This window comes from Rhipicephalus sanguineus, chromosome 5 (genome assembly GCF_013339695.2).
Source record: "Rhipicephalus sanguineus isolate Rsan-2018 chromosome 5, BIME_Rsan_1.4, whole genome shotgun sequence".
Taxonomy (NCBI): Eukaryota; Metazoa; Arthropoda; class Arachnida; order Ixodida; family Ixodidae; genus Rhipicephalus; species Rhipicephalus sanguineus.
In genome coordinates, this window is record NC_051180.1 from 18,792,893 (window position 1) to 18,818,825 (window position 25,933).

Here is a 25,933-nt window from a genome sequence, read left to right on the forward strand (position 1 = left end):
CGGGTGTGACTGCGTGTGCAAACACGGACACAAGAGAAGTCGTTTGTGTTGTCTTGACTTCTCTTGTGTCTGTGTTTGCACGCCCAGTATTTTAACATGAATACCTACCAACTAGCTCAGGAGCTCTGTTATTCTATGGCATCGCTTTGTCCCATTCAAGCAAGCTATGTGACTTTTCTGTCACAAAACGTGTGACACGTGCCTGGTTCTTTATCGCACGGTCCTGCATTCGCTTAAGTGAGCAAAGTAATATTTGCTTTTTTGTTTTCGAATAATACGGTGTAGACTGTTATTGCCAGAGCAAACTGGCTTGCAGAGAAAATAGAATAGCAAAACACGGGCCGCTCACGAGAAGGAGAGACAAAGATAAACGCATGTTACAGCCTCCAAAAACGAAAATACTCCAGCGATGCTTAAAAGCAAGCAAGGCTTTCAACAACACGACAAAATGGCCTTTAGAGAGAGGGAGAGAGAGAGAGCGGGGAAGGTGGGGGCGGAGTTTACGTACTTAAAATGCGCATAGAGAGCTCAGCGTTAGGTGCAATTTTTCTTGTCTTAACGTGCCTTGCTATTTCCCTTTGAAAAGTACATTCATATATATGGATGCGATTCAAGAAAAAAAATTGAGATGCAAGTTCGGCGGCGTTCTGCAGGCCTTGTCATATGTTCTGGTAAATATCGATTAAGCTATTCGCGACTGGGATGTTGGCAGTGACGGGTAGCGTGGAGCCACCCATTGCGTCTTTCGCCATGTATACAGTTTTCGAACACTGTCGCGGACTTGTAAAAGTTGAGTATGTGCTTTGTGAAAAACGACATTCAAAGACAGCTATGTATAAAGAAGCTAGATTATTGATTCGCTATTGGCAACTTGTAAAGACAAACAGTTCAACCTTGAGCATACCGCGCGCGCCATTTCCGGTGCATCTTGGCTTATACTCAGTTCGGCATGAATTCTTCGTTGTAAACTCCCAGCCTTTCTTGTCGTGGCATTTGTTTCTTCATGTGTCGTTGCCAGACAGCGCTGCTGTACCTTGCAAAATATATATTGAGCGTCCTTTGTTGCGCTGTTAAAGTGCAATGATCGGTCGAAGAGGCCGCAGAAACGGCGTTATGAGCGGTGATAAGTTGACGCAAAGTGCTCGGAACAGCAAATTTCGAAGTGTTTTCTCGTGTTGGTGCCGCTTTAATTGCAACAGGGAAAAAAAAAATGTGCTCGCAAAGCTTTTCTATTTGTATAAGTACTCTTTGGCACTGACAAGTTGCTTTCGCTAGCAATATGTCCAGCATTACTGCAGGTTAAAGGAGTACTGACACGATTTTGATGTGCAGCAAAACGGACGTTTTCGGTTTCCTTGGCATGTAGTGTTAACGCTCTCCCCACACCACATCCGTGAAATACGTATAAATATTTAAGTTTGATTCTAAAGTTTTCATCTCCCAGCATCTGCAGGGCAGCTTCACCGCATGGAGAGCCCTATGACGTTTCAAGTCAGCTCACTTGGTTTGCGAAATCTGGGTTCTGCATGCAGCCTAAATCACAGAAATCGCTGTCGGAGGCACTGGACGACAGTTCACTCATCATGAACCACGTTCGACTGACAGCAAAGGACAGCAGGTGCATATTTCGTGGGTTGCAGTCTGCCCGTGACGTCACGGGCAGACTTGGCACGTCACTATGAAACGGCCCTCTCGAAACCGAAACCGAAACTGCTGGTTGAAAGAAGCGGTATTAAAAATATATGCAATGCATCCTCAGGCACCACGACACTCTTTTTAGGGTTTTCGACACCCGTGCTTTCATTTAGAGCAACAACCTGAAAAATTTTAAAATTCATGTCAGTACTCCTTTAAGAGCTTTTTGTGTACACGGGCTCTGACTAATTCCTGTGGTTTTACGCGAGAAAACAACCATATGATAATGAGGCACGTCGTATTGTATTTTGCCCCTGTCGAAATGCCGTGGCATGGTGCGAACACGCGGCTTCTTGATCATGTATACCATGCATAGTGCAGTGTAACAACTGCTACGGCGGCGGCCAATCTCGAAATATTTTTGGACTTTTTCTAGCTTACCGCGCCAACGCTCACGGCCACACCTTTATGTAGCAGAAACTTGTCCATAAGCAGCTGTTAGTGTACCGATTTCCGTTAGTGGTTAGAGTCGACGATAAATGGTTCTCGCTAACGTCATTGAAGCCGCCATGGTAGGAAGCTGGGTCCGTGACGTCACGTGAACGTCACCAGTACATTGCACGTGAGTTCTCTCGTTATTCTGGCACACAGGTCAGTAATGTGCAGGTCGCGTCTTTGTTACGTTGAAACAGGCTACCCGTAATAGTGAATATACTGCGCTGACGTTATCGAAGCCGCCACGCTGGAAATACCGGTACGGTAAGAGGCTGCGCCCGTGACGTCACGCGAAAGCTCTCTTGAGATGCGGCGTGTTGGCTGGAAGTGCCAACACGTGCACCGGCGTCTGCCGCGGGAGATAGTGAACGTCGAGCACGTGAACTGAGGAAGGCCTTTGAAGGTCAAATCGAGATCGGCACGCGCTGGAGAAGACAGCAGAATAATAGCAAAATAAAGAAGGGACAGACAAAACAGCGAGAGGTGGCCGCGGCGCCGAACTGGTCGGTCTAGTAGTCAGGCCGGTTGCTGGTTCCGAAGGGTTCTAGATTTTGACAAACGAAGAAGCGGCAACTACTGGAGCGGCGTCGCTCTGGGTCCTCTTCAGATAAACAGCTGCAAAGAAATGCGACTCTTTCGCCGCTGCTGCGAGCTGCTATTTGTTTGGGAACAAATGGAACACTGCTGGCCGTGACGGAAAAGTTGCACGATATTAGTTATATATACAGGGTGTTTTTTTAGACAATACAGATTTTTAATAAAAATTTTATGTCAGTCAGGCTGCGGCCGTTTTCGCACATGAACTCTATGTCGAGGCCGAGATACTTTCCCGCAGCTAAAATGACGTTGACGCGCTAATTAACAAAAGCTCTTTAATTAACTTTATAATTATTGACCTGAGGGCAGGTGTTTATATTACCAAGTTGTAGTGCGTGTCACACTATGGCGTACCTATTTTTTAGAAATCACGAACGTTGCCAGTAGTTCGAGATATTCATCATCGAATTTCAAGGGCGAAATCGAAACTGATCGCGCCCGGCCCGCACAAAGCGCGGTGGAACACCGAAATGACACGTGACAGGGAAGGGATGAAATTTGAATGCAGGCGCGCCAAAGCAGAAAGAATCTGGTCCGTAAAATCGGCAAGCATTCTGAAATGCACTAGTCGACAGCTTGCGTGCGTTGGCTGATGCCTATAACAATTTATGTCAGAGTTAAAGCTCAATTTATGACAACGTCTAAAACGGCAATATTACCAACAGCAGTGCCCTACTTACCGAGAAATTAAGCTAAATGTATCACACGATGAGCGCCACGAGCGAGACATTTTGGAAATGATCCCGATGACGTGAGAGAGTCCACTACAATTAATCTGTCGTAATCAAACTAGCTGCAATAAAAACAGAACCTTCCGTGCATCAAGAGACGTAATAAAATGCTGCTTGTTCGTTTCTGTTTGATTCATGGAAAAAAGAACCTCGTTGGCGTTCGCATGGGGAACGGCGCGCGTGTTTCAAAGGTTCCGTTTTCGCCGAATTGCGTTTCGCCCGGAGCCCTGCTTCGCTCAAGCGGTCGCGTCTCAGTGGTAGTTTCGGTATCGCGTAATGCCGTGTGTGTTTTGCGCGCTCGTGAAAGTCGCTCTGACAGAAAGTTCGACAAAATGCCGCATGCATGTGATGTTGCCGGATGCCCGAATGGCGCACACCGCCAGTGCACGCCGCCGCGCAGTAGAGGCGGGCAACGTTGGGCACGGCAACAGTGACGCCAAAAAGACCGCTTTCAGGCGGGTGATTTGAAGTGCGCTAACGCTATGCGGACCACTAAAAGGAGATTTTATTTCAAAATAAGCACTTCCTTGGCACAAAAGTAGCGCTATGAGGTTTCTGGACCGCTATTTCAACAATCAATGTCGACTTAATATTTGCCTTTCGTGTCCCTTTAAACTATAAAGAGGCGCGAAAAACTCTTTCGCCTGTCTGAAAAAAAAAAACAAACAAAAAAAAAAACGCCGTAGTGGCCGCCCCTGAGTTTTATGCTCCCCAGACAAAGAAAAGGTTGATATTGCGGTTTCCTTCTGCACAGTTCGAAAGAAACGGATAAGCACCAAGCACTACGCGCAAAAGTATAAGGCGATCGATGCGCAGGCACAGTGAGATGACTTGCAGCTTTTCATGAAAACATAAGGCCGCGGCGCGCCGTCATTCAAATTTCGTCACTCCCATGTGATATGGGTATAGTTCCGGTCTGACGTAGCAGAACGGTCGCGCTTCGTGCGTGCCTCGCGCGATCAGTTTCGATTTCACCCATGAAATTCGATGACGAATATCTCGAACTACGTTCAACATTTGTGATGTCTACAACTTTGTATTGACCCTTAGGTCAATAATTAAACAGTTAATTAACGAGTTTTGTTAATTAGTCGCAACTGTGTCATTATAACGGTGGAAAAGTATTTCCGCCTCGACGTAGAGTTTCTTATTTCTTTTTTTTTAAAGTACCTGCAGCGCCCGAAGGCATTATTGCAGGGGGGAAATACACAGGGTAACATATGCTTACATAAAAGGATAACTATGAAAACAAGAATAACACAAAAACAGGAAAAACAAGATGTAGCTATGAGTGTAACAGTATGTCTCTGACTGATGTTTGAGTGCGACAGTCAACAATCTCCTGTGGAAGCTGATTCCACTGGGAGATTGTGTGTGGAAAAAAGCGAGTGTAGGTATACGTTTGCTCTGCAAAAAACTTTCTCTTATTTTTAGAGAGTGGCCACTTTTGTGAGATAAGAAATGGGGAGGTAAAATGTAGGATTATTTATCTATATTTTAACCATGCCGTGGAATATTTTGAAAGGCATTTCTAATCTAATGTATTTTTCCACGTGTACATAGTAATTCAAACCCCAACCTATCCTTTAGTGCACTAACACTAAACGTGAAGTCATAGAACTGACAAAACGGGCTGCACGGTGTCGTACCAGCTCGAGCATATTATATAGGGTTTTACTTTGCGGGTCCCAAGCCACACAGGCATAACTCTAACATAGGTCTGACGTTCGAAAAATAAAGTAATACTCTGATTTTAAGAGGAGCTGAGCGGAAGTTTCGTTTAACAAAATTTAACATTCTACAGGATCTCGCTAATGTACTCAACGTGCTTAGTCCAAGTAAGATTTGATGAAAAATGAACACCAAGGTATTTATGACCCGTTACTCGCGTTAGCTGGACAGTGTCTAATGTGTAATCAAACACGTATGGATTGTGTTTACGAGTGAAGGAGACGCATTGACCCTTACTAGGGTTCAGAGACATACGCCACCTAACACACCAGTGCATGATACTATCTAAATTGGGAAATCTTGTGCGAAGTTCGTGTGCGAAAACGGCAGGAGTCTTACTGTCATAGGAATTTCATAAATATATATGTGTGACGCTATGCGGTAGGCGTGCTTGGGCTCAGACGCCATACTTTTATTTCATCGCACGCTCTCTTCTTCCTTGTCGGCTTCTACTGACTGGCTTCATACGTCACACACACACACACACACACACACACACACACACACACACACACACACTTGTGCATATATATATATATATATATATATATATATATATATATATATATATATATATATATATATATATATATATATATATATATATATATATATATATATATATATATATATAAGCGTTCGTAAATTATCCTCCCACAATACGAAAAACGCCACTCCTTCCACGAAGAGATCCACGCTTGGAGTTAGAAAACGTGCAAAAAAAAAGAAAATAGAGGTGGCGACGTCGCCTCGAGGTTCTCGCATCAAGTCGCCGTGAGTCGCCGTTATATATCGTGACGACGTGTTCTAGGGCGTGCATGTTTCTTTATGGATAAACATGAATTACATTGCGTTTCAATTCAAGTCAGCCACACACTTAGCAGTGCAAGTTTCAGCGCATTCTATTGAGCGAAATTGGGCAAAATACAAAAAAGGAACACTGAAATCTGTGACGTCACAGTGACATTTAGCTTCTGAAGCTTCGGCGCGAAATTCGAAAAAAATGGAAATTTTGTCCGTTCGTGGGGCCTCTAGGCCGCCCCACTCAAATTGCTGGTTCTCAATAAAGTTTATTCCTCGTCCTCCTTCGTTTGCATTTTAGTAATAAACCTATGATGGCAAAATAGAGTTCTCGATGTATAGTTTATCAGCCTAAACCGAGTTAGTGTATCACTTTAGTGTCCCTTTAAACAAAACAGGCATGGGTGCCCACACTCAGCGCAGTATATTGCTGTGGCCAGTGGGCGGCCACTGCCGGTGCACTGTACTCCGTCTCATACATTAGGTGCAACGCTGTGGAAGCTATGACAGAAATTCGGTCAGCAAGATCTGTCAGTTCGCGCGTGGATTTCGCCGTTGTAAACGTGGCCTCCGCGATTAGCTCCGGCTGCGCCCTACCGGAACTAATCGCGGAGGCCTCGATACGAAAATGAAGAGACGCTAAGCGTTACAGAGCAACCTATTGGCAACCGTATGAATAACGAGGTTTGTTTATTTCGAAGCCACAAAGCATCTTGATTTATTATTCAACCGAAGAACGAAAAAAAAAAACACATTAGGGGTGGTAAAATTATTGAGCTATTTCTAGGTACGAACGCATCTCCTGCAAGAAGTCTCGCTAGCTTCCATAGCGTTATACTATACGTAAACGCAGCAGTCCCGACGCGAAGCCTCCATTATTGCTTGCGCGCGCACGCTGTCCGCGCCCCATCATTGGCACGCGACCACCTCATCTGCCGCCCTCTTCCTGGTGGTTAAAATGTGTTACAGTGTGCACGGACAAACCCAGGTAATGTCCGGTGTTGTAGCACGACCGTTCGGTTAGCAGGTTCTCGCACTGCTGCCCGTCTTGTCCACGGCGCTCCGCGCAATAAAACGAGAGAAGGGCACACGCCGCGGCGGTGATAAGCCGGCGGCCGTCCTTGAGAGGATGCATATGCAAAGCTGCGCCTATGCTGCCCCTTCACTGCGAACCGTCCATGCGTGAGCGAGGTGTGAAACCTGTTCCGTCTCCGACTGCCTGGCTGCCCCCTCTGTGCGAGCACGCGCGTCCCTCGAGTTCCCGCCCCGCAACTGCCGCCGTAGCGGCTTGAAGAACTGTCATGGAGAGAGAGAGAGAAATGTTAGATTATATAGACCTTTTCACAGGAGAGAATAAACAGCTAATTTATGGACTGGACTGTGGCACGGGAGTACAAAGGCTGACGTCACTGCCTCGGCAGTGCGTGTCCTGGGGGGGGGGGGGGCACGCCTATTTAGCACAGCCCAGAGAGGATTATGGCAGCCTTTCCTTTCCTATGTGCGTGCCAGAGATTAGCGACCAGAAATGAAATTGGGTGTGTGCCCCCCGCCCTATATATATATATATATATATATATATATATATATATATATATATATATATATATATATATATATATATATATGCGTGTGTTTGTGTTTCTCTGCGCGTGTTTCTGTGTGTGTGAGATAAAAGACCGATGTCTCCTTTGCTGCCGGGATGACGGTATGCAGGCAAAGTCAATCTTGTACAGACGTTATCTGGCGAATATATTTTGTACTGATGAATAAGCCGAATTAAAGCGAATGGGCAAGTAGCGCGTCTGTGAGCTCGCGCGTGGCTAGCAGTCAAAGAGCAGGTACAGTGCATTTTGGTAGTCGTCCAATATGATTAAGCCTGCCGTTCTTCTTCGCCGCATTGCGCACTTTGTCGGACTACGCGTACACTGTGTGTGTCTCTGGACATACGCTGCGCGGCGCTTTTGAAGAATGTGTACAGGCACATACTTCGTGAAAACGCGATATGCGCGACGGTTTCACCACACTTTCCTCGCGCGCCCGTGCTTTTTCAGCGTCAGCGGCGCGACCGTCCTTACGCAATCGCGGCCGTTCGTGCAGTACCGTTGCTGCGGGACGACACAGGCGCAGACGCTATCGGCGCCAAAGGGGCTTTCCGGCGCATTAGCGTCGTTATGTCGAGGATGGAGTGCATCCGCAGCCTGCGTCAAGTACAGTGCACGTGCAGAGGTCATTGCGTTAGCGTTTCGTAAGCGATATTAAGTGCCAGTGTCCGCATCCGAGTCCTATAGACCGCTTAAAGATCGAATGCAAGGGTTGGCCCCAAGATGAAGGTTTTCGCTAGTTCATAAGGGCGGTGATCCCATGGACGGTCGACTTGTTGCGTGGATCGTCAGTTCTTCAGTGTAGTGCGCGGGTGAGATGGCAGAATTATCGAGAAAAATCTGTCTTTTAAGAAGTACTTTCAAAAGACAGTTTAAGAGAAAAACCATTTCTTTTTTTTTTTTTTTTTTTCGTGTTCGTAAACTGCCCTTTCACAGTACCAGAAACACACCATTCTTGCCACGAGAAGACGCTCGGTCACCATAAAAATAATAATAATAATAATTGTTGGTTATTTTACGCCCCAAAACCATGACATCATTACGAGGCACGCCGTAGTGGAGGGCTCCGGAAATTTCGACCATCTGGTGTTCTTTAACGTGCACTGACATCGCACAGTACAATGACCTCTAGCATTTCGCCTCCATCGAAATGCGGCCACCGCGGCGGGGATTCGGTCCCGCGACCTTCGGGTCAGCAGTCGAGCACCATGACCACTACGCGACCAAAACGCGCAAAAGGAAAACCCAGGGGGCGACGCCGCCTTGACGGTTCCCGCTCAACTCCCAGTGACGTCATAGGTTTCTATTGCGCCTGCTAGGACATTATTATTTGTCGCTATAAATTAATCGCGTTGTGTTTTACGGGAACCAGAGACTTAACGTAGCTTCTGACCCCCCCGCTCTTTCTATCATCCTCCGTCAGTGTCGCATTTTTGTCGTTCGTTCATAGACACGTCGGCGCAACCACAGCGTTACATTGATTTAGCCTGCTGCAGCGTCTCTCACATCGACCGCGACGATCGACCCTACAGCGCTTTGATTTCGATTTTCTTTTTTTTTTTTTTCGTACAAAGTGGCTGATTCAGTTTTCTGTTACGTGGCCCAAAATTGAATGGTGGCCGAATGCAAAACCGCACGTACTTGGAGCGCATGAACGGCATTTCTCACGACCAAATGAAATCATTCCTTTGTAACTGGAAACCCACTTATCAGTCTGTATTTGTCTACCCGTGTTCGTGCGTAATCAACGCATAATCATCGCGAAGTCAGGCTAGTTGTCGCTAGTTGACGTGGTTACCAGGTGGTTAACGCTTCGTTTTGTGCTGCGTGGGGACCCGTATCCGCAAATTTAGAGAGAAAAAAATTACGGAGTTCAGTGAAGCAGAGCACGTGCCAAATTATCTCTCGTAAATAACAGCGTAATTGGATTAGCTCGTGAGAGAGTACCGGTCGATCGGCGCTGCGCGTGCGATCGGTTTTCTTAACAGCTCTGCCTCGTCGCCGCCCTTCTGTTTTACGTATGCATGCGGCGTAAGCTATAAATCGCAGAATGCGGCTCAATTTGTCATGCGAATGCGCGAAGCGCATTTGTCATACGCCTAGCGACTCGTACAGGCGCGGCTTTAGAGAGCGCTGCCACTGCTTCGTCTCGAGTATCGGCGTCTCTGTGTGCGCGTAGCACCTCATCTCTCGCTCCCTTCTTTCTCGAAAGAGTTAAGGGATTAAAGGGTTGAGCTGGAGGAAATGTGATCAGAAGGGCGAAGATGCAGTGTAGGTGCCAGGGCCAAGGCAAGCGACTTGCCAGGATTAGCGAGCGAATCGTTTCGACGGGTTTTATTGCTTCGCGTTAAAGCACACGGAGGTGAGAGTGCATTTTCGTCATAACCGCTTTGACGAGCTCCCGGGGGCGTACCCGTGCAGGCAGCGCCAGTGGCGCCAGTGCCCCGTAGAGTTACTGTATATGCATATACAGTAACTCTAGTGCCCCGAAAGCGGAAGCGCCTTGGCGCGGTCGGAAGTGATGAGGGGTAGCGGTGAAGGGGGAGGGAGAATGGCGGAGATGATGAAGGTAAAGGTAGGGTATCGAGAAGGTTGAACTGTTTGATCTAAAGGAACTATGGAGGGATGAAGCAGTAGGACGGAGAGGAAGAAGAGTCTTGCGGGGTTTCCGAAGGAAAGTAGGCCTAGAGACTGCGAGGATAGCGAGGGGAATGAACGGCGCTAGGCCAGCTTGAGGGCAAGGAGGGGAGGATTCAGAGGAGAGGGAAGACACGAGGAGGGAGAAAAAGTGGGCGTACTTGTCTGGCGTCGCCGCCGCCGCCGCGTCGTTGTGGCTGGAGGCCCTCCCGCTCCCAGAGCTACGTCTGGGCCAGACGGCGGTAACCTTGGCAACAGCTCGTCTAGCTCATCTTTCTCGCTAACCCCTTCTCTCTTCATCTCTCTGTCTGGGCTGCCGCCATGGCTGCCGCGCTTTCTTCCTCTCTCTCTTTTCCTAGGCCGTGCCGCTGGTGCCGCCGCTGCCGCCGCCGCTTTCCTTCCCGAGCTGCTTCTTGCCGGCGGTTCCGTTTGCTCGCGCGATGCGGTTGCAGCGGCACGCGTGGAATGACGCAGTGGTATCGCCAGATGCCTTCGCCTCCAAACAGCTCCCTAAACATCCTTCCATGTAGTTGCGTTTGTTCTTACGCACATTGTTCTCTATATTTTTGGCGCCACCTTCCAACATCCCGCAGCATGTTCACGCAGGGGGGGGGGGGGTCAGGGCGGCCCCCCTCCCCCTAGTCACATAAGAGAGAGGGGGGGGGGTGCGATGAACCTTCGCCCCCCCCCCCCTCCCCCTCCGAAGGGCAACCCCCGCACGCCTATGCTCATGCATGTTCTATTGTACGTACACGATATGAAAACTTTGTCTGCAACGGGCTCTGATACGACAGAATATGTTCTAGAGTGCCGCGGAAATCTCAGGTCGTGTTCAATATCTGCGAGATATTTTTTTTTAGATCTCACCATGAGCATGCTCGATAACCGCGCAAGATTATGTAGCGCAGCCGGAAGATTGAGCAAAACCAACTTACCCGTAGACTCTCGTTGCGCAACTCTTCATTCTTGAAGCAAGGAGAAAGTATTCGCAACGCTTTTTCTTTGTTTCCTTTTTTTCCCCCTTGGACGCTGCTACAGTCGGGCTCCGGCGCGTGTTTTTTTGTCTGACTACGGTAGTGAACATCGAGAGTCCTGGGAAAGGAGGAAATCCGTGAGATGATTGCAGTCATAAACAAAACTAGCTGCGTTAAAAACGTTTGCGCATAATAGAAGCCCACGATGCGAGTTTTCACGAGCGGTTCAGTGACAGATTACATCCGGTATAATGCGTCCAAAGGCGGTAACGCGGACACAGCCTGCGTTCGCTAGGCCGCCGTACCTGGCCGGACCACACGTGAAGCTCGGGAAAGTGCTTACCATTCGCGCAGGCTTGCCTGCCTGTATTTGGGACTTGCACGACCGACCTAGCGTTCGGAAATATCGTTTGTACTTTTTCTGAACTGCCACACACAACAGCATGCAGATATGCGCAAAACGTGCATTTTTACATGGAATCGCAGCAGAAATGCAGGAGCCCTGCCGAGGCTTTGCGCTTATGTGTTTCAACTTTCAGTTTCAGCTTTCTGGGCACCATTTTACTGTGCATCGTTGAGAGACTGCAACGGCGAACGTCAATTTCCCCGTGCTTCGCTGGCGACCGAAGCGCCGTGTATCGATCGGCAGATATGCGCGAGCTGCGGAGAGAGAAAGGTTATGGCGCATTCCGGAATAGTTGCGTACGGGATTGGGTGTTGAAAAGGAATGAAGTATTTTCGGCACATTCACGCGTGTCTGGTGCGCGCGGCACCGTTGTAAGGTATTGGAAAGGAAGCGCGCCAAACGTTAAAAAAAGAAAAAAAAAGTGCGTGCATTTTATTGGCAGTGTCTGTTGAAGTGGATGCGTCTACCACAGCTAGATATTGTGCACAATAGGCGGCCAACTTTACGCGAATCTGGAAATATGCGCTACCGCACTGTTGGCGCAACAAAAATGTGGACAATTGATAGTGAAATAAGAGCCCATTGCCGCTTTGAGATTTCGAAAAATAAAAGCGGCCTCTGGTAGGTAATATATTATGGAGTAATGAAATTTGACCAATTTCACCGGCGACATAGAAGCGCACCCGTGAGCGCATCTAGCGGACGACCAGAAGGACGTCACTGTTCACGACAGGTCGATTCCACGAAAGATCGAAAAACGGTGTATATTTGATGTTTCCGATTTTCCTGATAATTTTGTATGTTGTGCACATATGACTGCACAGCACGAAATCGCAGTTCGTTTTCAAATAAAATTTTTTTTCATCACAGGAAAATTCGACAAGTGTCGCCGGTTGAGGACGACCATTTTACGAAGAGTGCGTTTTCGTAAATTCGCAATCACGCTGGCAGCTACTGAAGCTATATATTACAAATATCTTTCTTTTTGGCGGAAGCAGAAGTAAAGAGGAAATAGCTGGTATGATTTCATGGAATTCTGAGCAAATTATGTATTTTTAAAAATTCACGAAAAACACTGCGTTTTTGAAAATCGGTCAAATTTGGGACGCTATGGCTACTTCTGTGAACATCTCAGCTTGTTCATATTTGCAGTATGAATAGGCCTTTATGTGAATAATGAACCTCTGCATTTGTATTTCTCTAATAATTTTCAAAGTAGTAAATTTTCATGCTCGAAACACCAAAAAGAGAAAAGTGCTCATCGATTAAAAAATCTATAATAAAAAAAACCCAATCTCAATTTTGTTCAAGGTCCCCCAAAATGTTCTCAAAGGACTGCAGAATGATATTATGAAAAAGCATGTTGCATCATTTTTATTAGCACAAAAGCAGAAAATGTCAAACAGTGTGTTTCCAGAGCGTTGTGGCTACTGCGTGAAGGGCATCTCTAGTAACAAGAAAATACAGTAACACGTCTTTTTTCTTCTCTGAGCTTCGCTAAACAACAGTAATGATCTATTGTCGGAAAGTGGGAACTGTTTTGTAAAGAAAAAAAAAGATCGTTCCAATTAAATGCATTTGCGTGGTTTGCGTCTTCACGCCAGTGTTAGACATCCCTCAGTCCACAGCAGGGCTTAAAGTCTCCCTTCATTGGAGGGGGGGCCCTCATAAAGCGGCAATATATATATATATATATATATATATATATATATATATATATATATATATATATATATATATATATAAATATATATATATATATATATATATATATATATATATATATATATATATATATATATATATATATATATATATATATATATTAGGGGTGTGCGAATATTCGAAAGTTTCGAATATTCGTCGAATATTACATTTCAAGATATTCGTATGCGATTCGAAAATCGTGTATTCGATAACTTCGAATATTCGAAAAATTCGAATATGCGATTCAATTATCATGCATATAAAATAACTCGTCTTCCACATTTCTGCTGCGTTCGTATCGCTAAAAACGTTGCCGAGAGGAGCGATAAACATCGTAAGTACACGGAGGCACAATATCTGCCTGCGACGAGCGCCCCAATACGTATGATTTATTGCTGGTGCATCTCCGACGTGCAGCGCTGTTGGCGATCATGTAACCGTACATTTTCAATATTATGCGGCCGTAACGTGCCGCACTACCACTCGTTCACTATGCGGGACCACTTCTGAAGAAAGACAGCGACCCATGTGACTGGTGGCGGACTGTAGGCACCTTCAGATACCCCAGTCTGGCAAAGCTTTGCCCTATGTACTACCCTATACCAGCCACTTCTGTTCCAAGCGAGCGTGCCTTTTCAGTGGCAGGGGGGGGGGGGGGGGGGGGTTGTCTCTGTTACAAGGGAGCGCCTGCTGCCTGATCATGTGGAGCAACGCATATTTCTTCGTGATAACATGTAGTCATTACTTTCATTGTGCCGTGATATTTGCTTGTGTTGTGATGTGCATTGTGCTAGCCTGGACATTGTGTTCTGGACATAGCAGTGTACGTTGTGTTGCCAGTCAGGCTGTTAATGTTTTTTTTTTTTTTTTCAAATAGCTACATGTTAAATAAAATATTGTTACTGTGGAGGCATTTTTCCTTTGATATTCGATATTCGATTCGATATTGGCCTCGAGGCCCACCACTGGAAACGCCGGCGCCACCGTCGGCGTGACGTACTTGGCAGGATCACGTGGTCTCCGCGGCCGCGTCGGCTGCTTGTGGCGCACTGCCGCGTGCTTTGAAAACTAGTTTCAAGTCCCACATGCGCTGCGGTCTGTTCAAATTCGGAAGTTTTCTCTCATTTTCTACTCAACTGAAACCATTGTAATAGAGTGGCTGCCTCCGAAGGCGACGAACATGGGGCTCTACCGCTCGGGGCCGCAGCGCCGCGCTTACGCAAAGGAGCCCAGTGTCAGCCTGCACTGGTAACCGCGGGACAAGAAACAGCGTGAAGCATGGGTTGTAGAGCTAAGAACCGGCAAGTAGCCATCCGCTACGAGTCTTGTGTGCAACAAGCACTTCCGCGACGAAGACTTTTGTTACTGCGTCGGGCCTGCGATGTTCGGTGAGTAGCAGACAGCGCGCACTGAGACGATGGCTCGCGCGCGCTTCCCGCCGGCAAATGATGCTTATCTGCCACAGGATGGTAACAGCGATACATTTTACCACGTGCGATGCCATCTCAGAACCCTCCAATGCGACCTCTTGATCGTCGGCCCCGTGCTCAGCGTCCACAAAATCGGCTGCAGATGCGCAAGTCATTGTTTAGATACGTTGAATTAAAAAACGCACAGGGTCCCTTATGCATTCGTTAAAGATGACTAGAAGGCGAAAGCCATCTTATTCTTGTCAGTCGATGTACTGATTCTCCCGCGTTACTGTATTTTCTTTCTTTTCCTAGGCGTCGCATGCTACTACATGCTCGGTCCTCGTAGACTGGTTCTCCTTCCACCAGCAATCTCGAAGTGGTGAAGCTTTGGTCTATGAATTTGATGATCACAGAGAGCGGCAAGTTCACTGGAATGCAAATGGAACGATAATAAGGAGCATTAAAAAAAGGCGTCGCATTTGCTCACGTTTTGTGTGAGCACCAAACGAAACGAATGCGCTGAATAAAGAAACAGAAGCAGCGGCATTTGCCCGCTGAGAATACCGATCAATACGCAGTGCGAGACAACTTGTCAAATGACATTGAAACGTACCCGAATTTAGACCGAAAAAAAAAAAAAAACACTGAATCGTCGGGACGGCAGATCACAAAGTTGTCATGCGCACCGAAGCCGCAGTTGTAAGGAAATTGTTTTTGAACTGCTCTGATATGGTCCGCGCAACAGTAGTTGTTTGTTTACTCACAAATTCTCATATATTGCGGCCTAAAGTTCACAGCGCGGTGCCAAAATGCGCTCGTAGCAAAAGCGAAACCATCAGTACGAACATACATGCAGACGCTCATACATGCAGAGGCACCGTCAGTCGTCGCGAACCCGTGCGATCGCTGGCTTGAGGCTTCTTTCTGTTATGCTCCGTTTGGTTATACAGGCAGTCTACCCTAACGAGATATTTCACATAGTTTGCACTCAGCGAGTGACTACCTTTCACGCAAGAAACCGGTTCAGGGGTCTGCAACGCGGTGACAGCGTGAAGCGGGTGCTCGGTTTTCTGCAGAGACAGCGACTGTAGACTATCTTGTGCTTTCAGTTCGTCGAAAATGATTATTTTGACATTAAAGAACACAGTTCATTTCGAAAGTACTTACAGAAATGCCCTGGAGGGCTTCCGCGAGGTGTTTTTGTAGAGCGCCGACAGCAAAACCTATGGGGAGCGCGCCGGCGGTATCCCACAGAGGTATCCTGCCTAGCACGCAATCGAGGCGCGTCCGATAGAGGGCGACTCCGTAACTCCTCGAGGCCAATTCGAAGGTGGATATTCGTATTCAATTCGTATTCGAAAAATTTGATATTCGCACACCCCTAATATATATATATATATATATATGGGTCATTCCACGCAAGTGTCCCAGACGTGGCGATCGCACATCGCAGATTTTGCTGATAAAATTTGCGCCTTTTTCCTGTGCGACATAGAGTACTGTAGCAAAACATTTTTGCTCGAAAAAGATTTTGACAACCATGGCGCCCCCTCGAATTTCGCTTGTATTTGTTAAACCGTGCCTTATAGAAAAATGTGTATAAAATCCATTTTTGTGTGTTGAGCTTCGAAACCACGCTTGCGCCATCGCAGGTTCTGTTTAGTTGTCCTATTCATTAATTCCGAAAATTTCGTGTTTCACTACCAGCTACATATCTTCAAAAACTGCAAAAATGTTCAAAGTTCGTGATTTTTCCTTGACCTATCTGGAACTCTCCCTAACCAATATAAATAACAGTATGATTTTCAGGAAAGTGTATTTTAGTACAAAAATGTTTAGGGGTAAAATAGACTTCAAATCTTCCCGAAAAAAATTGTGAAATTAGAGAATATGTGCGATTTGTCGCATGTTTGACCGTATTTTTCACACTGATGCGGTCCAAGTAAAATCCTCGTCATGCAGCGTTTGATAGTAGACTACATCATTAAGCATTGAAGAAAGTCTAATCAAATCATTTTTTGTTTTAAGGAAGAAAATAATTTTTGAATTTGGCCCTCCGAACGCGTCCTGCATTTCTTTTTGTTGGTGCTTCGCCGCAAAGCACGTGGTCGCCCTTGCAGCTGACAGTCGTCACAGGCGGCGGCAAGATGCGAGATGTATGTCAGTGACTTTTGAGTGGTCGAAAGTCTTGTCGCGTTGATGTCAGGGCGACGAGTAATGAATTCGCGTTACAATGGGAGCTTGCTTGGCGGGCCCAATGGTAAGTATGGACGCCCGAGAGCAGCCTATGGCGCCGTTCGTACAATGTGCTAGAGGGCCGTCTGCACAATCAGCATATGCATACTGAATGAAATAATGCACATTGTATACACTTGTTTGTCTTGGTATACGTGTTGTGCACGTACTTGCTTCGGTACAGGGTAACGCCGGTAAAGGACGGCAAATCGCCCGCAGAGATGTTGCTAGGTGCCCAACCAAGAACCAGACTAAGTGCTCATTTCCCGATGCGAGAGGACACAAAAGAGACGGTCAAGGCTGCAGCACCACCTTCCCGGTTGATTCTTCCTGGAACACGAGTTTGGTCATGGCAGTATAACCGCAGTGGACAGAGATGGCTGCCTGGTACGGTGACGGCGGCCAGCGGGGGTCGGCTGCTTACTGTTGATACGGAAGAAGGAGAACAGCGACGACATGTCGACCAAGTGCGACTTCGGGAAGCTCAGCAAGCGCAGCAAGAAGCCTCCGTGACCCATTCAAGGGAGAGCGAAACGAACATCGGCGATGAAGGTTCGTTGCCACAACAACTACCCGCAAAAGAACTCGGCGCACAAACAGACGATGGGGCGGGTACAGACCAGCCTGCAAGCGCTGTGGAAGACCCTGTCCTACCCAGACGTTCAACTCGCAAAAGAAGAGTTCCGGACAGGTTTTAGAAAGAAGTGCAATTTCTCACCAGACATTCTAGGGGAAGGAAGTGCTGTATCGCGCCAGTTGCGGAACTGCGGCTGAGCGCATCTGCAGGGCGCGTGCACATAGGTCTGAGTAGACTGAGGAAGACGACGATCGCAGGTGTTTGGAATAAACCTTGTTTTACTGGTGGTTCTGGCCTGTGTGAGCTACGTTACTTCAGAGATTACACTGTATATATATATGCTATAGATTAAGCGTTAAGAGAGGTGTTTGCAATGATCACAGTGCAGTGAAGCCAACTGTCTCTAGAACTGAACAAATGCTTATGAATGCTATACAAATACATATATTATTCGGAATGTATTCCGGGCATTTATTCAACGTATCAATCCATTCACGCATTAAAATAAATTATTTTGGGAGCGATTTTTCAAAAATAACTGGGGATGTGACGGCTTAAACATATGAGAGCTCAAAGTGAGTAACATTAGTTGACTCACTGGATTCAGAACCACAGGCACGTCAATGCTACATTTCATTTTCACTACCACTTGGCTAATAAAGTAAGCAAAATACATGCGTCTCTGCAATTACGGCAGACATGTCATGCACAATAAAAGAATGAAAACTGAGTGGCAAAGTAAACAGACCAAGGTGAACCATTACATGATTCACGAGCAGGTAGCTTCACACTGAGGTGCCTCATGAAACAGTATGCTGTGCCAAGACGCTCTGTCGAACAGGGTGGTGACCCATGGTTTTAAGAGGCGTTGCCCATGGTGTTCAGTGTATTAGTGAATTGCATTCAACAGTACGACGATACCTGTTTTCTTCTGTTTTGCTGACATCCCGTCAACGACATTCGCGATTAAATCATTATTCGGAAAATTGCAGAGTATAATCTCCCCGCACAAAGCACTACTGCTAAAAAAATTCTACTCCAACATTTGTCAAATGGGTGCCGCAGTGCCTCCGTCGGACTGCCGAGGGGGGGCCGGGCCCCTCCTTGAAAAATGGAGAGGGGGCCGGGCCCCCCCGGGCCCCCCCTGACTTTAAGCCCTGGTCCACAGTAGGCACTTTCAGTTGTAGCCTCCTTTTCTTTCATCTATTTCAGTTGAGTATAATTCATATCTTGAGTGCTAAAGAACGCATTCCCTCCATGCGTCTCTTATGATGATGAGGTGCACCAGAATTGAGAGATTGGTATAAAAGCCAAGGTCTCTTCATGAATGGAAATGAATTGCTGGAGAGCGGTCGCCAAGACGTGTGATTTTTGTTGGCCCAAATGTGTACGTTGTCAAACCTTATGTGATCAATGCAGAGTTTAAAAAGAATCGATTACGTGAAGATTGGTGGCAGCAGTTTTGGCCACGGACAAAACACGTTTTGTTTGCATTGCATCTGCTTTGTTTTGCATCTCCTTGTATGTCTTGAAGCAGTGCTGGCAGATCTGGTCTCCCTCTTGAATTGAGCGCGCATCCTACTTCATGACCCTCCGCAAGAGAGACTCGATGCGATATCTTCTACATAACGAAAATTCCGCTGCAGCGGAATTTTCTTTTTGTGCACCATGAGGCAGTCCGTACAAAATCTCGGTCATGGCTATAACGCCTACCCATAGCCACCTTCAGAGCGTAGGACAGTGATCGCACCAAAGTGAAGCCCAATTTGGATGCTTAACTTCTATCTCAGGTGGTGTTTGGCTGACTGGCACAGCCGTGCTCGTTGCTGTCGTCTGCTCAGGCGGGCGTCTATCGCGCCACCCTTTGCACCTGCCCGTCTAACGCATGCTACTCCGTTTACACGAAGGCGTGTAGCGCGGGCCACTCGATCCGCCACACGATCCGCACGGTGCGGATCCAGAGACCGGGCGGGAGAGCGACGAGCGGTGAAAAAATTGGGGTACGCTTAAGCTTCACCTTTAAGAGTTGAACGCGATAGCAATATCCTGCCCCTAGTGCGCGCTTCGAACACTACGAGTGTTTAACAGAATGCGCGCAATGAGGTGTGTGCCTTATGCATGGGTAGCATGCTTTAAACCAGGAGCAATTATGCGGGAGAACCTTTTTCGAGGCTGCGATGCACCCACTACGTGGTCTTAAGGGAATACGCGCAGTAATGTGTGTACCTTTTGTAATGGGTGGCTGTCTTTAAACCACCAAGTCGTTATGATATTGACGTGGTGTGACGCCCGATGGCAATGTACGCTTGTACATTGCCATCGTACAATGCAATATTACTGCCATATTACATCTCGTATTGCGACACCTGTATACAGGACGCGTATTTTATGGAAGCATGAAAGTTACTTTCAGTGCAGCTCCAAGCAGAGGCGTGGCTGTGTAAGGCGCCACTTGCATTCTTTTAACCCTTTTTAGCACGTCCTGCCCTTGGCCTCTACTGTGTATGGCCCTGTACAGAGGGACGGGTAAAATTGCATCACACACATCTTTGTACAGCTTTTTACGTGTCACTGAGAACAGATACTCATTAGAAAATCTTTTTTAAGCTTCACACAGGCACATTGCATGTCAAGGTATTCCTTGAGGAGCGTGGTTTTTTCTTACCTTGGGGCTCAGACTGCCTTATCTGTAATAAGCCAGAAACTATTGACCATGTTTTCTTACATTGTTGGGAGGGCGTGTACTTTTGGGATGTATTACAGAGGACAATCAAGAAGGAATTCCCGTTAAATCCATATGGCATCAGGTTTCTCCCAATAGATGATGAACATGGATTGCCGTTAGACCTAATAATGTTAACCGGCCTTCACTGTTTGTGGCGGGCTCGTATGGCGGGATTTTATTGCGATCCAGATGCACGGCCCGCACGGATGTATTTTCGTGAGTGTATGACCAAGTTTGTGGAACTCCAGAAAGCTCAGGAGTTTGTACCTGAGTGGTTGTCGAGGGTAGAAGCCTTGACAGCGCTCAAGGAATTTTAAACTTGTGTCTGTCCAGCAGGACTGACACAACTTTTGTATTTCTTTCATGTCCTTATTGTTTGATGTACATGTCTAATAACAGGCAATAAAAAAAAAAAAAAGAGGCGTGGCTGTGTGGTATAACACCTGATTGACACGCAGACGGCCTGGGTTCGATTCTCACTCGGACCGATTTTTCGGTCACGGACAAGATGATGATTTTTCGCTCACAACCAACGGTGCCGACGCCGACGGCGGAATTTCTGCGATACGAGCTCTTTAACGCTATCGCGTTAAAATGTATCGTGTAACCAACGCAATCGACACCCCAGCATTTTCTCGTGCAGAGCGACAAAGCCTGGCAAACAATGTGTGGCTGCTGTGCTTAGGTTGCACTGCGGTACTCGCCGTTCACCACTGTCGCTATTTGCGATTTCTCACATTCTTACAATGCATGATCGACTCAGCTACACAAATTTCGCGTTTAGCTTCGTTGCTTTTATATAGGTAAGCGCATTTACTTAAAAAAAATTATCCAGAGGAATGAAAATGTCCGTGCTGCCCGTCGACGAGGAATATAAGTGGTGTCGCAAATGCATTTAATTGGAACGATCTTTTTTTCTTTACAGAACAGTTCCCACTTTCCGACAATAGATCATTACTGTTGTTTAGCGAAGCACAGAGAAGAAAAAAGACGTGTTACTGTATTTTCTTGTTACTAGAGATGTCCTTCACGCAGTAGCCACCACGCTCTGGAAACACAATGTTTGACATTTTCTGCTTTTGTCCTAATAAAAATGATGCAACATGTTTTTTCATAATATCATTCTGCAGTCCTTTGAGAACATTTTGGGGGACTTTGAACAAAATTGAGATTGGGTTTTTTTTTATTATAGATTTTTGAATCGAGGAGCACTTTTCTCTTTTTGGTGTTTCGAGCATGAAAATTTACTACTTTGAAAATTATTAGAGAAATACAAATGCAGAGGTTCATTATTCCCATAGAGGCCTATCCATGCTGCAAATATGAACAAGCTAAGATGTTCACAGAAGTAGCCATAGCGTCCCAAATTTGACTGATTTTCAAAAACGCAGCGTTTTTCGTGAGTTTTTAAAAATACATAATTTGCTCAGAATTCCATGAAATCATAAGGGCTATTTCCTCTTGACTTCTACTTCCGCCAAAAAGAAAGATATTTGTAATATATAGCTTCAGTAGCTGCCAGTATGATCGCGAATTTACGAAAACGCACTCTTCGTAAACTGGTCATCGTCAACCGGCGACACTTGTCGAATTTTCCTGTTATGAAAAAAAATTTTATTTGAAAACGAACTGCGATTTCGTGCTGTGCAGTCATATGTGCACAACATACAAAATTATCAGGAAAATCGGAAACATCAAATATACACACTTTTTTTATCTTTCGTGGAATCGACCGACAGCGATTGCAGTGTTGTTAGTTCTACATTCGTTAACGTACGTGCGCCATGCGTGCTGAAATCCCAAGCGCAGCCCGCACGCACACAAAGCAAAGTCGACGGATGGTTGATATATCGACGCGCGCTCATTCTGGGCGTCTCGGAAGAATCTGCAGGAGCGCTCTTCCGCGTTTCGGCTTTGCTGGCACGGATTTCGACACTGTTAAAATTACCAGCGGCTGCTCATTGGAAATCTTCAAGCGCCAATGGGCTCTTTGCAGGAAGGGCTCCAGTCCGCCTCTTCCTTGATGCCACGGCGCATGCGCCCTTCCCCTAGCGGAATGGTCGTGCGACGCTCCTTCATCTCAGAGGCCTTCGTTCTGGCCCCCTACTAAAGCCCTAGCGAAATGGCAGAGGGCAGCACAGGAAAATTAAAAAGGTGGATTCTCCCATATTTGACCCGACTGCCTCTCTACTGATAAAAAGTTGATTATGTTGTTTAATTACACCTTAATTGATGTCTTTAGCCACCTTAAGACGTCTGACACTACAGAAAAAGTTATTATGAAGGAAATGAGTAACTATTACCATTTCCCTTATATCTGAGGATTTTCGAACACATTTCATAAAACACCCTGTATATCCAGGCTCTTGACACCGATTAGGACTCTTTCAAGTCATCTTGTACATGTCTGCTTTCTGCATCTCCCTTGCAGCACTGGCCGCTTCGCAGAACGTCTGTGCATACTCACGCCAATCTTCGGTGCGCCTGCAACCATCTAAGGCAGACACCGACGGGCACAAAGACCAGGAATCTGCCAACCAGGATGACCACGATGCCAGGCGGAGCAGCGGTGATGAGCATCAGCGACATCGGCAGCAGCAGAAACAGCAGCAGCAGGCTCAGCAGTACCAAGACCACGAGCAAAATCTGGCAACAGGGGAACTCCTGGACTCGAACACGACCGAGCGTTGCCCACGAGGCTCCAGCTTCTGCTACACACTCTGGCAGGAAGATCCTACAAACAAGACGACACAGATTATCCTCACTCAAGGTAAGCGTGCACACTTGTGAGCAAATGGGCTTGGAAATGCATCTCCACTAAAGTGCTGAGCATGCTGACACATACTCACACTCGGCACTTTGAGAAAATTCTGCTGAAAACCGTCCCATGACCATTGCTTGTACAGTGACACCCTCTGTCCAACATGTAAGGTTTTTCAGGAGATGTGTTTGAAATCTTTTGAAAACAGATATGATTAGATAAGTAAGCAATTCATGCAAGATTGTGTTTACAACAGAGGCACGTATGTTAGAACAACTACAGGCAGTGATTATATGACTAATTAGGAAAATGAGACCAGCTTTCTAATTTCTTTTTTTTTCTCGTTTCTTTCTTTTTTTTCCTTTGTGTGTGTGTGTTTCAAACTTGCCGATTCATAATGTTTATAATCTTACATACATATCACTAGCTTTGTACTTACACATATCTTGCTGTACTTGCCGTTGTTATTAATGTTATCCTACATTGTTTTGATTTTTGTGTACTTGCCTTCGTTCTTGATATTAACCCAATTTGTTCTTAGATTTGTATATGACCCCCCCCTTACACAATGCCTCTGCGAGGCCTGTAAGGTATTTTTAAATAAATAAATAAATAAATAAATAAATAAATAAATAAATAAATAAATAAATAAATAAATAAGAGAGCAAGAGGATGGGTGCTAATGCAAGAACCGAAGTATGTGTCATCCGAGAAGTACCTAACTGATCCCACACATGCTAAATCCTGCATGCACTGTTATGAGTTATGGCAACATTTGCTGAGACAATTGAAACTTAACTGAGAAATGGCACAACTGCCACATTCTTATAGTAGACGCCACAAGTGATGCAACTATATTATTTACTATTTACACCTAGCTGTTGTGTAAGCATGAAGCGAGTGTCCTTAACAGGCTTCAACATAGCTTCTTGAAATACACTGTATATTTCCAATTAGTTCCGGCTCACTGTACATAAGGAAGGCCTACCAGAAAAATAAGCGAAAAAGGCAGTACATTTTGCCATAATCTTGTAGATGGATATCAGGAATCAGGTTTTAGTCTCTCATGACATCTGCTAATTGGATAAAGCTAGCTTGAGCACTCATCATCTTTTCTTTCTGAACATGTGACATGTGCCCTCGAATAATTAGAATGATAATAAGATTAACTTAATCAGTGTTACTATTTGTTTATGATCATACAATTTCCTCAATTTCTGATGTATACTGACTGTACTAGTGTGTCACCAAAAGATAACTTCCTTATCTCTGTTGCATGACATTGAGAAATATATTTAACATGCTTGCTTCGCAGTTGGTGTACTGCAAAGATCACAACATTTTGTTTGTCATCACCTAATAAACTGCAGTATTCTCTGTTTCTCTTTTGTATAAGATTGCCTACAGCAGCAGTTAACAGGTGGCACTTTTAAATATTCGCCTAATGAATACACATTTACACCACAGATCAATCAAAAGATAATCATATCAAATCTTGGATCTCGTCGCCATCAGTCTGTTAGATGTGTACATATCCATGCACACTTGCTGCAAAACTTGTAGCTTAAGGCTTGAAAGCTTGCTGCCAAATGTGGCCAGTGCCACTGACAAAGGACATACATGTCTGTACGTTGGCAGGTTGCTGGGGCTCATCAGGTGAAGTGGACTGCAAGTCCTCCAGCTGCATTTCCACCAAGAAGCCTTCCAAGGCCTTGAACAACACCAAGTTCTGTTGCTGCCTAGGAGATTTCTGCAACGTCAATGTCACTGATGGTTACATTCCAACTGATGATGACAGCACAGAAACATATCGTAAGTTTGTGCTTGTTGCATAATTGTGCTCAATGCAAGAGCAGAAAAAGATGAGCATGTTTCAGTGATTTTGTAGTGAATGTGATAATATAGGTGGTACCGATATTTGACCATCAAAGGAGTGTGACAAACAAAATTAAAAAACGTAAATGGGTAAAATTTCCTAATCGTTGTTCTTTCCTTTCCCTTTAAAAGGAATTTTCTTATGGTATTTGCTTTGTTGTTGCTTGTAGTTTATCTTGTTCTAGTGTGGGCATTTATTAGGCACATCTTCGTTCTCCATAAATGTTCATCATCACGTGGTGTTCGTCATTGGTGATGGGGACTTGTCTTGACTGTGATCTGTGCTTGGGTGTGGTTGCGTCACAGTGTCTTCGGGGCCTAATAAAGGTCACATTATCTGTTGTGTCCCAAGTGGTGGAGGTGCGGGATATTATTGGGCTTTATGTCATTATCAGGAAGCAAAAGTATTCGTACGTGCCCTTTTCTCCTTCTTCGAGTATGATATTCACAGCACTCCTGTTTCTTGGAAAAGTTGTCACTTCGCGCAATTTGTAGTTGGCTGTCACTGCTCTGTTTTGACATGAAACACTCACCCGGACGCTTACATTTCAGCCGAGCAGTATCGTGCCGAGCCGGGAGGCCAGACAGTGGTGCTGGTGATAGTGGGGTGCCTGCTGCTCCTAGCAACCATGGTCGGCCTGGTAGTGTTCTACTGGCGTTGCTTGTCACCAAAGCCCAAGCCCGGCCTTGACTCGGCACACCTCATGGAGGCACCCCAGCTGCAGTCACCCATGCTGGATCTGGACAGCCTCAAAATACAGGCATGTTTCTCACTAGCCATGTCAATCAGCTATACTAGGTTACAACTTAAGAAAAAGATGTAAGCTTTGTCCACAGAACCGCGGCCGCCTGCCCTTCACTTGTGAAAGACGGTTGTGCTAGATGGTTTCCGCTCGAAACGTAAGTGCTTTTTCTTGGCTAATGTAAATGCTAAGCATATTAAGAGTTAAAGGTTTGTTGCTGCCACCTAAAACGTTACGTTTGGCTGAGCAGTGATGTCAGAATCCCTGATCAAACTTACCGGGACGATCCA

The 25,933-nt window shown here is 45.9% G+C and overlaps 1 protein-coding gene across 1 annotated transcript in view; it reads left to right on the forward strand.

The window, feature by feature from the left end:
* The window catches only part of LOC119393319 (bone morphogenetic protein receptor type-2), a 141,344-nt gene that overhangs the window by 88,229 nt on the left and 27,182 nt on the right, over positions 1-25,933 (forward strand). Inside the window, exons 2-4 of the mRNA XM_037660275.2 lie at positions 22,696-23,034; positions 24,664-24,837; positions 25,453-25,661. Of these exons, the coding sequence (XP_037516203.1) occupies positions 22,696-23,034; positions 24,664-24,837; positions 25,453-25,661 (722 nt within the window). The remainder of the gene's footprint in view (positions 1-22,695; positions 23,035-24,663; positions 24,838-25,452; positions 25,662-25,933) is intronic.